The 12,847-nt window shown below is 46.6% G+C and overlaps 1 protein-coding gene across 1 annotated transcript in view; it reads right to left on the bottom strand.

Moving 5' to 3' along the window:
* Positions 1–12,847, bottom strand: part of LOC146174211 (aldehyde dehydrogenase family 16 member A1-like) — a 47,825-nt gene that overhangs the window by 19,601 nt on the left and 15,377 nt on the right. Inside the window, exons 4-7 of the mRNA XM_084584569.1 lie at positions 11,286–11,445; positions 7,120–7,381; positions 2,281–2,484; positions 352–459 (exon numbers count right to left, since the gene is read on the bottom strand). Coding sequence (XP_084440695.1) covers positions 352–459; positions 2,281–2,484; positions 7,120–7,381; positions 11,286–11,445 — 734 coding nt within the window. The remainder of the gene's footprint in view (positions 1–351; positions 460–2,280; positions 2,485–7,119; positions 7,382–11,285; positions 11,446–12,847) is intronic.

Raw genomic sequence — 12,847 nt, 5'->3', positions numbered from 1 at the left:
ACCATGGCACTAAAGGAAAGTGGTGGGTGAACACCGCTGATCAGTTTTACATGTCGCGAGTGCTCGTTAGCATATGTCTGGATTATCATAAAGTGTATTATACAACCAGAATTTGTCAAAATTTCAAACGCAGTAACCGGGAAATCATGTTAAAACTACGCCTAAAATTCACATCAGCTGTGACTGCATCACAAATAATTAGTACTGGATTTTGAGTGCCGCTATGCTAAGGCCTCCTGCATTCCATTAGACGTGGCTTGACAAAAAAAAACAATATGAAGAAAAAAAGAACGGAGAAACCTGCCCATTTCTTAAGAATGCGGCAGAAACTCTACAAACAGGTTGCCGTACCGTGTTGAGCACGACCGGGGAAGATGGTGCCACGTCTGCAAATAATGCTGGTGTCGGTGGATTTGGGTGCTTCATACTGAACTTGTCACTATACACCAACGGGAACAGCTGCGGGAAGAAAAAAGAAACAAGATTACGGCGATCATTTGGATCTGTCAGAGGAAATGAGACGGCATTTTTCTTTCTCTCATCAACCTATTACAATCCTGATTATACACAGTACTAAGAACCACAATATGCCCCGAAGTAGCTGTGGCAGGACTCATAAGAAGTTGTGTTAAAAGAAAGGCTCACAGATTCAGTCTTCAAAGTCTCAACACACCTGTCCCGGACCTTCCAGTTTCATCACGTGCCACTCGTACAATTAATCGAATGCTAAGGCCCCTTTTAGTTGGAATGGCATTGTCCAACAAAAAATGTCATCGCAAACACCTATCCTTGACACTATGCCCCCGTCCATTTCAAACACCCAAGGAGGAACAGCTCTGGTGGGGCCCCTTGCAGGCAGTGTCAGTTGACTAATGATCTGAACAGTATGCAGTGCAAGCAGGCTTAACTACCTAGTTACCCTTACCACAAAGAAACATTAAAAGGAGGTAAACTGTCCTTATCTGCGTAAGGGTGCACTCAAAGCAACGAGGATTCAGTTGGCACCTGTTGGCATCCCCAGCAAGCGTTTGACACCAAAGACATCAGCCCAATGACAAAAATATATTGGTCTAAACTGAATAGAAATACAAGTATGCATCCCAACGTGGCATTTGTTTTCAAATACTGCTACACAGTTCTAGGTGGCTTAAACTTTGCAATATGCACGACCACAGCTGCCAATAAAGCTTCTTTCCAACCTCCTAAGACAGGCAAAAAAAAGCCTAAGAAGTTTATTTTTTTATTAGATGAGAAAGCAGTACTACGCCTGCAACTGCTATGCGCTTATGAGATCCTGCAGCTAGCATATATTTATGGCTGTTGGAAGTTCTCAAGGCAAAAAAAGTTTCACAGCCCCTGGTGCAAAAGTGAAACCCCACGCTATTAGAGTTCTTCGAGGCAAAAAAGTTTCAGAACCCCTGGCGCTAAGGCCTACTCGCTTAACAGCAGGAAGAGGGTATTTGAAAAAATATGTTTTTTATTAAAGGGTCTCTGAAAGGAGGCTCAAAGGTCCTTATCAAATGCGTACATGCCACACTGAGAGGTGGTGGAACAGTGCTGAAATTTCGTTCCTGACTTGCACTACATGCGAGCCGGCCAGCACAAAATTGGCTGAAGATTAAACGTGCAGTAATTGCCATTTCCTTAATCAGCCTCGCAGTGTTTGACACCTTTGAAATGAAGGGACTTATGATTGAGGAAATCCAAGAAGCTTGAATTTTGTGAGACAGTTTTCCAGTTTTCAATGTCTGGTCCTTAGGCGATATGCCTAACGCCCACCATGTAGGGCCCAACTTTCTTCCGCAGCGACTACAAACATTCACTGCGTAAAAGCCCACTGCCACTAGGACAGGCTGAAGAGGATCTGTACTTTTCCTGCAAGAAGGTCGCATTCTGTGCACTCATAACAAACTGCCACTCTCCATGGATGCCATTTTCAGATTAAAGCCCAATTGTTAACCTCCTATTCTTCTAGAAAAAGAAACAATTTTTGTGGACCAAAACTATCACTCACGACGAGAAATGTTCCCAGCTTTATCATGCATAATAGGCAGTGCATCTCCCTAGCACCCTACATTGCACGGTGGCTCGAAGTTCAGTGCTGAATTAAATACTTCCCCCAAGAAATGAATCATTCTAAACCACGAAACAACTTACGAAAGTTTTTTTCAAATTCTTCAAGTTTCAGCACCTGTGAGATAAAACAAGCAGATTGAAGAAACTGCGTGGGGCTAGCCATGCTCTCGACAGCAACGCAAGGAGAAACCTTCCGATACCCACCTCGGCATCGGGCAGCTCCGTATAGGGGATCTTGAGTGGTGGCAGCGGCGTGTTGTTGAAGTCATGCGGGGCGACGGCTGGCAAGTCGACAGTGCGGTCGTTGGACATGCCAATCCGCAGCCGCTTCAGCTCCTTCCGCAACAGTCCGATGAACTTGCCATAGACGCTCTCCTGAACAAACACCTGGACTCCACACGACTCCCCCTGCATGACATGAAAGAGCTATGCTAACACTACGCTGTACCTGATGGGCAGAATGGTCCGAATCAGGGGTGTGCAATTGCTGAAATTTTGCAGTGAGCGCTACATTGGCCACAGTCTCGCCATTTTGCTGTGCCTGTCTGTGCCTGTCCGAAGAAGAAGAGAAGAAGAAAAAGAAAAAAGAAAAAGATTGAAAAGAAGGAGAAAATGTAAAAGAAGAAGACAGATAACTTGGTAGTTGGGAGAGGCGAACGACAACAGCGAGTTGCTAGCACAGAAGGTTCGTTCGAATGTTGTGACGGTGCTGTGCCCCAGAGTTTGACACAGAGATGTCATACCACTAGAAGTCTTTTACACCCGAATGAGAATGGTCAACGATGAGAAACAAGGGGTGCGCATATGTGAAGTGATTCCCTTATGGCATAAATAAAGCTGGAACCATAGAGTAAATTACTATGTGCAAGAGCCATGTCTTTACTTTCAAGCTGAACCTAAGCGAAGCGATGCAGGTTGCTTTTGTGTAACTCCAGGTTTAGCCATAAGCTAAACCATAGCTAATACAGTCGAACCCGGTTATATCGAACCCGGATATATCGAATTTTGGTTATATCGAACTCACAGAATATCCCCTTGAAAATCCCATGTAGAAGTATAGGAAAGCCGCGTCATATATCGAACTCAATTTCGCCGGTCGTTCGATATATCGAACTCCGCACTACGCACTGGAAAGTGTGCCTTCCCCAAAGATGATCGCATCACGCTTGGCCGTTTGCCGCGTTATGTTTTCAAGCCACGCGCGGAAGGAATGAGAGAGGACAGTTCTGGACAGCGCCGCGCCCATTCGCCAAAGGCGCACGCATCTGCAGTTATCGTTTCCCGCGCGCCAACACATGACGTTTGCAAGCCATGTGCGTGGGTGTGCCCATTCTTTTGCCGAGCTCTCTCCTTCAGCACGCTACGCATGCGCCAAGCCAGCTCAGCCCGTTTTCAGACAGACGTGGGATGCTTTCTCCAGCGTGTGTTGCGAACCCTCTGCGCGCGGCGGCTGACGTGGCTATGGCGCCTGCGGACGTTAAGAAGCGGCAGCTCTCCGTTTTTTTTTGCGACAGTTATTTTTTCTTATCGTTGTGCTGTACGCGCGACGTAGCGTAAGATATGGCAGCTGCGGACGTTAAGAAGCGGCAGGCTTTTCTTTTTTTTTTTTGTTTTTTTTTTTTGACGGGAGCCGTTTATCTTTGCATGTATGAAACAAGGGAAGCACGCTGTCAGCTGCTGCGATTATGACGCCCGCCACAAGCGCGGCGTGATAAATCGAACCAGACTTGTGCAATCAAGCCATCACGGGCACTCTGCCAAGTTCGCTCCCCGCCACTGGAGGAGCTATAAAAAGATAAACGCGCCCTGACGTTATCGCTGCACAACATCTTGGCACGCTGCCAAGATATGAGCTGTGGATGCGACGACCCAAACGGAGTGACGCGCGCCATCGGCATGCAAGCGAAAACGCTCGCGATTTTCTGCCGCAGCGACACAGAAACCTTGTTTTGAGCTGCCACAGTGGCTCGAGTGGCGAGCGGGACGCAGTTCCAACAAGTTGGAAATTTTTCGCTCTGTCGCTGCCGCTCGTCGCTGAGATCACTCAATCGCTTGCATGTGAGCGAGCTGGCCTTAAAGCATTTTTTTTTTTTCAAATTCTCGGGCACAAAAGTGGAGAGAGGGTTCATTATGCGAGTGGGTTGATTACGCGGCAAATACGGTATCATTTTTTCGCATCGTAAGTGCCGTCACAAGCCAATTTCTGTATATCGAATTATCGATATATCGAACTTTTTCGCGATCCCCTTCGAGTTCGATATATCCGGGTTCGACTGTATTTTGAACACAAATAGAATACGAACATGAAAAACAAAAAGCCTTTAAATATTGAATACCTGCTCAGTGAAAAAAGAAGAAAGAAAAATTACAAAGAGCAAATTGTTTGTCTTGTTCGTTTCAGAATTCACACAGCATTTGAAATTATTCTAAAATTGCAAAGTGTATACCCTACTGTGGAAACTTCAATAAATATTTTATATGTTATAAATATGTTTCCACATGCAGTTTTTTTGTTTGGACAAGATGAACCTGCATGAAACCGGGTATAGTGCCGTCACATTGCTGCTGAAAGAACTCACTGATTCAGCCTCCAAGGGATGAGAAAAAAGTTTCCGAGTTAGCCGGAAGTTGGAATTACTGAATGCGCCAGAAAAAACTGCCGGAAACCACTTTGGTGGTTTCCTGCATTTGAGATGAAACCCAAGTGAGAACGACAAAAAAAAAAAAAGGTCCCTTTGTGTTTTGAGGATGCTCCATTGCACAGTGATAATGGTGAAGCAATCCAGTGAGTGCGCAGTGCAGTGAAGCTGTGGTAAATTTGCCAATTTTCTAGTATTGCAAAATTTCGAATACCAGTTTTTCAAATATTAACCGAAGGAACATATTTGATTTGTATTAGGTGTTTTGGATATGCATATGCCTCTAGTTCTAACCATGAGACTAAATATTGGCAACACCCCCTTCTGGGAGAATGCAGCTTAGGAATTATGAAAAATGGCCCCAAACTGCAGTACAAAATAATGTCTCTGCTTGTGTACCCCTCGCTTTTATAAGCTGTCCAGTAGTCTCATCGCTGAAATCCACCAGAAAGTGTTGTAAAAAGGTTGTTTCACGCGTCACGGTGCTCGTGCATGACGTGGAAATGCTCAAGCAAAGCAGTGTTTCTTGCCATTCCGGTTTTCTGCATACATTCTCATCTTGCAGAAGACTTCTTGACTGTTTTGTGTACTGCAAGTCCGCTTGTTTTGTTGCACTCCTAGGATTACACAGCAGGACAAGGCACTTTGTTTTAGAGCCCAGCCTTAGGCCTCTGTTCCTGGCTGCAGCGACGACAGCATAATTGGTAAATGGTTAAATTGCAGTTTTGGGATCCTGAGGGAGGAACGCTATTGCTTCTGATGCTTAAGGGCTCAAGTGTGTACAGGATACAGTAAGGTGGACAGCACTCGAAAAGGAGAAAGGTGGAAGTGTAAGGTGGAGAGCGGAGCAGGAGGGTAGGTAGTGGCAGTGAGTGCATACAGAATACAGTAAGGTGGATAGCACTCAAAAGGGCGAAAGGTGGAAGTGGAAGGTGGAAAGCAGAGCAGGAGGGTAGGTGGTGGCAGTGGGAGTGCTCAAGTGCATATAGGATACGGTAAGGTGGCCAGCATTCGAAAGGGAGAAAGGTGGAAAGCACAGCAGGAGGGTAGGTAGTGGCGGTGGGCGTTATGAAAAATCCCGAGCATGGCTGCAAAATATGGGAGTTGCCAGTTCGCATGAACTTTGAAGCATGCAGGTTGCATATACAAACACCAGAGTGTCCAGCTGCGATCTTGGCATCTGTCAGGTAGGAAGGTGACATGGGAACTGAACAAGAACACTGAACAAGGGACCTTTGTATCCTGGGTCACGCAGGCAACCTCTAGGCCACATAGGAACATTCGGAGAGCTAGACGGGAGCGGAGCTTTATAGACATGCCAGTGGTCTTTCACAAAATGTTACAACTTAAGTCTGTATGCTGTGTGTGTTTGAAATGATGTGTGATGTAATAGGGACACAAATTAGCAGAGTACTGATTTAGCAGCTAGCGAAGCGCATGAATGGAAACATAAATTGAACCCCACAAATGAAACCAAACCAAATATTAAACAGCACATCCAGATTAAATCGAGATGATTTAATTGGGATTTAATCAGGCTTAGCCAAGTCTCGGGGGATGCACAGTGCATGGGTAAAATATCACGAAGCTGATAAATCATAATCTCGCTGCTATTTCCAATGCCAAGCATACCTTTTTTCACTCGGACTTGCCGAATATGCTCACAAGTAACCCCCAGAAAATTATGGCAAGTTATAAATCTGCGTCACGTGCCAGAAATAACCCTCACAGTCGAGTCAGGCACAGCTTTCACTGATGCTGAGTGTGCTACTACGTTTCTCTCTGTATATTTACAAAAGAAACTGGAATGTCGTCATCATTTTCAGCACCACCATCAATGATAAATCATGTTATGCCCCCTGTTGTATTCTTGTCATCTGGCATTTCACCCCTAAGTGACATCATGAAGCTTTTATCTTCATCCGGTATTGACAATATTAACTCAAAGCTTTTGAAAAATACCAAGGATATTTATGCACAATTTTTATGCTTACTTTTCTCACAGTCACTGTTATCGGGACAGCTACCACACGATTCGAAAAGCGGTAAGGTCGTTCCAGTCTTCAAAGGATACAATCAGCACAAAGAAAAATAAGATAAAAGAAAAGAAGAATAAAATCATGTTGGGCACTCTGTGCTGTGCCACTACAACAGACTTTTCCCAACCTTTTTCTTTAAATACTTCCTTCTCTTCCGTCCTTTTTCCTAGCATTTGTTCTTTGGTATCTGCATGCAATTTTTGCCCTGCTCTGTACTTATGCGCGCTTTCCCGCTTATGAAACGTAAGAAAAGAGTACTTGACAGTGCTTGTGTTTGTCCCTTCCCCTTCCTGTCCTTGCAGTAATTCCGAGTGTCAGCCGTCCATGCTCAAAGCTTCGTACAGTGCTGCTTGCATTGCCCTTACCTTGGCGCTGCTGTTGGCGAAGGCCTGACCAATGCCCCCAGCCGCACCATGCAGGTCGGCACCCTCCAGCACCACCGCCAGGGGGCGCCCGCATCCCGAGTAGCTCGAGAAGGGCACCATCGGCTCAGCAAGGAGACGGCGGAGCTCTCGGCACCGGCTCTGGGTCGCCACCACGTGCACGTGCGCCACGCCCTCCGCCTGGAGGAACTTGTCGACGCCCTCCGTGGGTGCGGCCACCACGTTGATCAGCCCCTTGGGAAGCCTATGTGTCAGTGAGAGAACCGTTGCATTTGGGATTGGTGGGTTTTTGTGGCCGCAGGTATGTGAACAGTCACACTTTGTGAGAACATTTTATGTCAACAGTCACTCCGATATATTTCGGCGGCATGTTCTCTGATCCTATCATTCACACAGTCTCCCGGGCTGGCCAAAGTACTTCTTCCCACAGAACAGGGGAATCTGATACTCAATCCCTTGAAGTCATTCAGAACACCTATTTTAAATTTCGAATCCATTCTTCCACTTCCCTAGGAGATGGTCTTTCTATGCTTACTAGCAGGGATGCAGAAGGAAGAGTTACCCGTAGTTAGATGAAAAGAGAAGGTGTGCGGGTGTAAATAATTATTTATCAGTGCAGGATCGTCACCGCTATGAATTGTGTGGGCATACCGTAAAAACTGGCACATCATACAAGGCGTTCCCCCCCCCCCCCCTTATTTTATACTTTCAGATTTCCGCCTTGTATTACATGCAGGTCCTACCAACATTCTTGGCTCACGGGGATTTACACGGGGAGTGTCTGCAGGAGATGGTCACAGAAAATGTTCGCATGAAACGACACTTAAAAAATGTCTTCCTTTACTGGAAATCCCACCAGAGCACCAAAACTACTGCTCTACGTGGGTTCGTGAGAAAGAAATCGGAATTCTTTTTGTCTAGCGTAAGGATGATGACAATGACAATGACAGTACGTTTCGTAGTTGATGATGAGGATGATAGTAGTATGAATGAAAATAACGATGCAGTTTGTGAAAACAGTTCTTTTAGAGAAAAAGTAAAAAGAGCCCACTATTAAGTGGAGTTAAGCGCAGTTCTGTAATCTTTTAGCCTGAATTCACAGTTCCAGTGTCATTACTAATCAGTGGTATCAGCAATTTGCCGCCACCATGTTGAAAATGCAACACAGTGCTCGTAATGCACGTGCGACTGGCTGGGCATAACCTTGCAACACGTCAGGCCTGCGAAAGCAGCCTTTGGTATTTTGCGCGGCACTTTCGCGGGCCTCTCCAGCCATGCTCTAAATTTAGCCAGATCACGGACAGTTGACCAGCATTCCCAAGGAGCGCATTGACAGCGTTCAAGAAGTGCAGGATACTGGACGTGTTTAGAGATGCTGAAAGAAAGTTGCTAAGAAAGATGTCTTCAGCAAGAGACTAGGCAGACTGTACACTGGATGACAACCATCAATAAAGCCCTGAATCCAAGGACAATTCCTAGGTGCACACGGTGCTAAATGCGAGAGGGCATGAGCCCGGCAAATGCTGGTCAGCTACTAGTGCAGCGCTGTCTCGTGCCTGAGCTGGACACGGCATACTAGTTTGCAACCAGCAGGGCAATGTGAGCTGCTCATGGTTCTTGTGTCATGGTTCTTATAATCCCAAAACCAGTGCTTACAGGAACTACTCTCCTTCCTCCACTGCTGCCATTTGCGATGTTGCAAATTTCAAGACAACTGCATTTACTACCACTTTGTAGACAGATTGTTGTACCTCATTTACTCGCATAATGCTCACACTCTCGTAATGACCGCACCCCTGAATATTGAGGTCAATATTCAATTTTTTAAATTCCCCACGTAATGATCGCATCCCGAACTTGCTTCTGCTGCCATTTGGTTGATCTGCAGTCATCCCGCAGCGAATGTATTCTGACGAGTTCCCATGATTCCTTGATTAAAACGCGCTTTGCAGCGTTCGCCATTTTGCAATTCAGCAGCGTCACAGTGAGCTTTGTGGTTTTGTGTGAGTTTACGCCATTTCATCATGGGGCGGTATGCCAGTTACACCGCCGCGTTCAAGCTCAAGGCTGTTGACTATGCACTGGAGCATGGCAACTGCACTGCTGGCAGGCATTTTGGCATCGACGAAATCAGGATACGCTATTGGAAGCAGCGCGAGAAGCTGATGGCTGCAAACAAGGCATGGCATGCTTTCCGCGGACCCAAAACGGGCAAGTTCCCTCGTGTTGAGGAGGCGGTCCTAGAATATATGAGGGACCTGCGCGAGGATGGTTGTGCAGTGTCATTAGAAATGATACAAACGCAGGCGCGCACAACTGCCAGGAAGCTGGGAATTGCCGCAAAGGATTTCCGCGCTAGCTCCGGTTGGACGACTCGCTTTATGCGACGGAATGGACTTTCCCTGAGGTGGTGGCCGTCGTCGTGCCAGCGGCTCCCACCCGTGCATGAAACCAAAGTGATAGACTTCCATCGCTTCGTCACTAGGCTTCGCGAGAAAAGCGGTTACCTCATGTCGCAAATTGGAAATGTTGATCAAACTCCACTGACGATCGACATGCCCCGGAATACAACTGTGAACGAGAAGGGTGCTCGGAGCGCCCTCGTGAAGACGTCTGGCGCAGAAAAACAGCACAGCACCGTCATGCTTGCTGTGACGGCCGACAGGCGGAAGCTGCCACCATACATCATCTTCAAACGGAAGACTATTCCGAAGGGAAACTTTCCCCATGGGATCCATATACGTGCACAAATGAAAGGATGGATGACTGCAGACCTGATGGTCGACTGGATTAAGACTGTTTGGGGACGAAGACCAGGAGCACTTCTGCTTCCCTTGATTCTGGTTTTGAACAGTTTCAGGGGTCACCTTGTGGACAGCGTGCGTGCTAAGCTTAAAGAGCTATGCACGGACATTGCAGTGATTCCTGGGAGTCTGATCTGCAGCCTCCCGATGTGTCGCTGAACAAACCGCAAGGACAACGTTCGAAGACTTTATGCAGAGTGGATGGTGACGGGCCAACATGATTTGAGGCCGAGCGGAAAGATCAGAAGGCCATCCGTGGAGATGCTTTGCTCGTGGATCGCAGAAGCATGGAGCAGTATCCCTGACGAGGTAGTGGCCAAGAGCTTCAAGAAGACAGGCATATCGAACGCTTTGGATGGAACAGAAGATGACTTTCTGTGGGATTGTGAAGATGCTCCCAGCGACGACACTGCAGTTTTCGATGATGAGTCATGCAGCAATGAAAGCGAAGATGGCGAGGATTCAGACTCGAATTAGAGTACTGAGAGAAAAAATAAATGGGCATTGTGCAGTTCATGTGATACTTAATGTGCGTGTTTATTGCGAAGGTAAGCCTTACTCAACTTTTATTTTTGTTTGTAACCGAGATATCTGTTCTAAGACATCTGACCTGCAACATGTTTGCGTTTTCGGTGCTAAAAATTTTTTTGTGGAAAATTTACCCCACATAACGATCACACCCCGAAATTTGCGTCAGTTAAAAAAAAAAGAAAAGTGCGATCATTATGCGAGTAAATACGGTATAAACATAAACTGTTCCTTTTTTTTCCCTTACCCATTTTGTAATGCTTTTGGGCCTTGAAAGCATGCGAAATAACACCGATAACAGATAAGATTTCCCAATGAAGTTTTACAAGAGCCGACAGTGGTGCCAGTGTGGAATGCAGACAGAAAAAGGAATGCAAACAATGCTAGTAAAGAAGAAAAAGGAAAGGAATGACAACACATTCAACTACGAGCTGCAGATAAAGCCTCCCTGCATGTGTGAGGCACAAGTATCAACCGCAGCTAAATGCTACATTACGGGAGTAACCATGTTGGGAAAATAAAGGAGCAGCCCATTACAAAGCCAAAGTTCACATTCTACGAGAAAGAGCTTGCATGCCTCTACCCACCAAGTTCCCTGAACATCTTTTCTAGCCAGGTTTCATACAACCTTTTTCGTGACACAGGAGCTTGCCGAATAAAATAATCAGTCCTCTATGCGCACTCTCATACTTCGGCACTGCCAACTTCGTAAGGGCTACAATGATGCTAATCTAGTGTGCCAGGCCTGTTGGTCCACCCCACAAAAAATATAGCTATTCTCGGAGGCAAAAGAAGAAAGAAGAGTCTGCAGCGTACCCTCCAGAGGCGGCGATCTGAGCAAACTGCATTGGGACGAGGCAGAAGTCGGCGTTGACAACGATGAGCAGAGAATTGCCTGCAGCCAGCACCTCACCCACACGCCATGCCGACACCGGGCAGGTAGCACGGGCATCCTCCACTAACACCAGTACCACACCTGCAACACAAAACCCCGTGAAAAAAAATTATGGGGGACACGCTAAGGATATGACGAGATAGCGTAATGAAGCTCCGCTTTATCCAAGCCATATGACACCTGCGTGGCATAGGGGTAACGTGAATTCAAATGTCATGGGAGGCTGATTCTGATACAGTCGAATCCAGATATATTGAACTAGTTCGATATTGATACAAACAGTAGTCAACTACGAACTTAGACAGTCAGAAGGGAGTTGGCATAGACGAAGCTGGTTAAAGCAACCGTTAAAGCTTGTGAATGTGCGCTCCGTAATCGCCGAAACTCTACACTCGAGCACCGCGTACCCATGCTAGGCCTACTCGACCCGAAACGGGCCTGCAGTTTGGTGCCGGCTAACATTTCTAGCCAAGGTCATTGCTGATGAAAAGGGGGAACATATAAAGTGTAGCTGCTTGTTTTCCTTTTTCTAACACGGTTAAAGTACAGAAAAGCGCAGATGTTCAGGCCATTCACTCATCAGCGTTGCGGGGCCGAAAACCTCACACTACGGTGATAGGAGACCGTTGGTTGTGCTGGCGTCATTGCCAGTGTAATGCGACAGATCAGTGCGTCGCAAGCTAAGCAACCTAACCATGCAGCTCACTGACTGTGACCGCGCCTTATGCTGAAGAAAACGGTCTTACTGTACATCGCTTTCATGCGGTATCATATCTTTATCGAGCACATCTGCATGAAGAATGACCGCGGTGACAATCGTCCACAAAAGAGAGAGAGCCGTGTCATTTGATATCGCAGCCGGCATTGCAGACAACGCTTCGCCGCGTATCCTGACATCACATGAGCATTTCAATGTGGCGGTCGCTCTCGGTGGGAGGAGCTTCTCGATTACAATTTCTATGGAGTTTTTTTGTAACATGTACCGTGCTCTAGGCACTAAAACTTTGCGTGTAGAATCACAGACTTGTACATTATTCACAGAAGTACAAAACGGCACTACATCGACTGACCCTGTCATCACCCCTATGAAAGGCAGCTTCTGTGGCCAGGATTTGACCCCCTGTCCTTGAGATGAGCAATTTGGTGCTCTGAGCCACTGCAGTCGGGAAGAAACCAACGGCGCTCACCATGGAAAGGATGGGGATGAAAATGAGCAGGGAAGAAGAGCAGTGATGTGAGAGTAGTGCGCACACGCTGGATGCTGCTCTAGAAGGCTGAGTGCGAGGTTTCCTTGGTGGTTTATAAGCACTGTGCAGTGCATGTGAGTAGGTCGCATAAAAGCGGAACCTTTGATGTGCAAAATATCCCTAGCGAGCCAAACAGCAATGCCTTCAGAGTGCCTCAGGGACACACAAAAGATGCAGCTCTTGAGGAAAAAGCAAGTAAAGTCGAACCCGGATAATTCGAATTTTAGTTATATCGA

The sequence above is a fragment of the Amblyomma maculatum genome, chromosome 11, assembly GCF_055883805.1.
Source record: "Amblyomma maculatum isolate TAMU_Amacu chromosome 11, ASM5588380v1, whole genome shotgun sequence".
Lineage (NCBI taxonomy): Eukaryota > Metazoa > Arthropoda > Arachnida > Ixodida > Ixodidae > Amblyomma > Amblyomma maculatum.
Note: the sequence above shows the minus strand (reverse complement) of the source record. Positions and strands in the feature narration are given on the sequence as shown.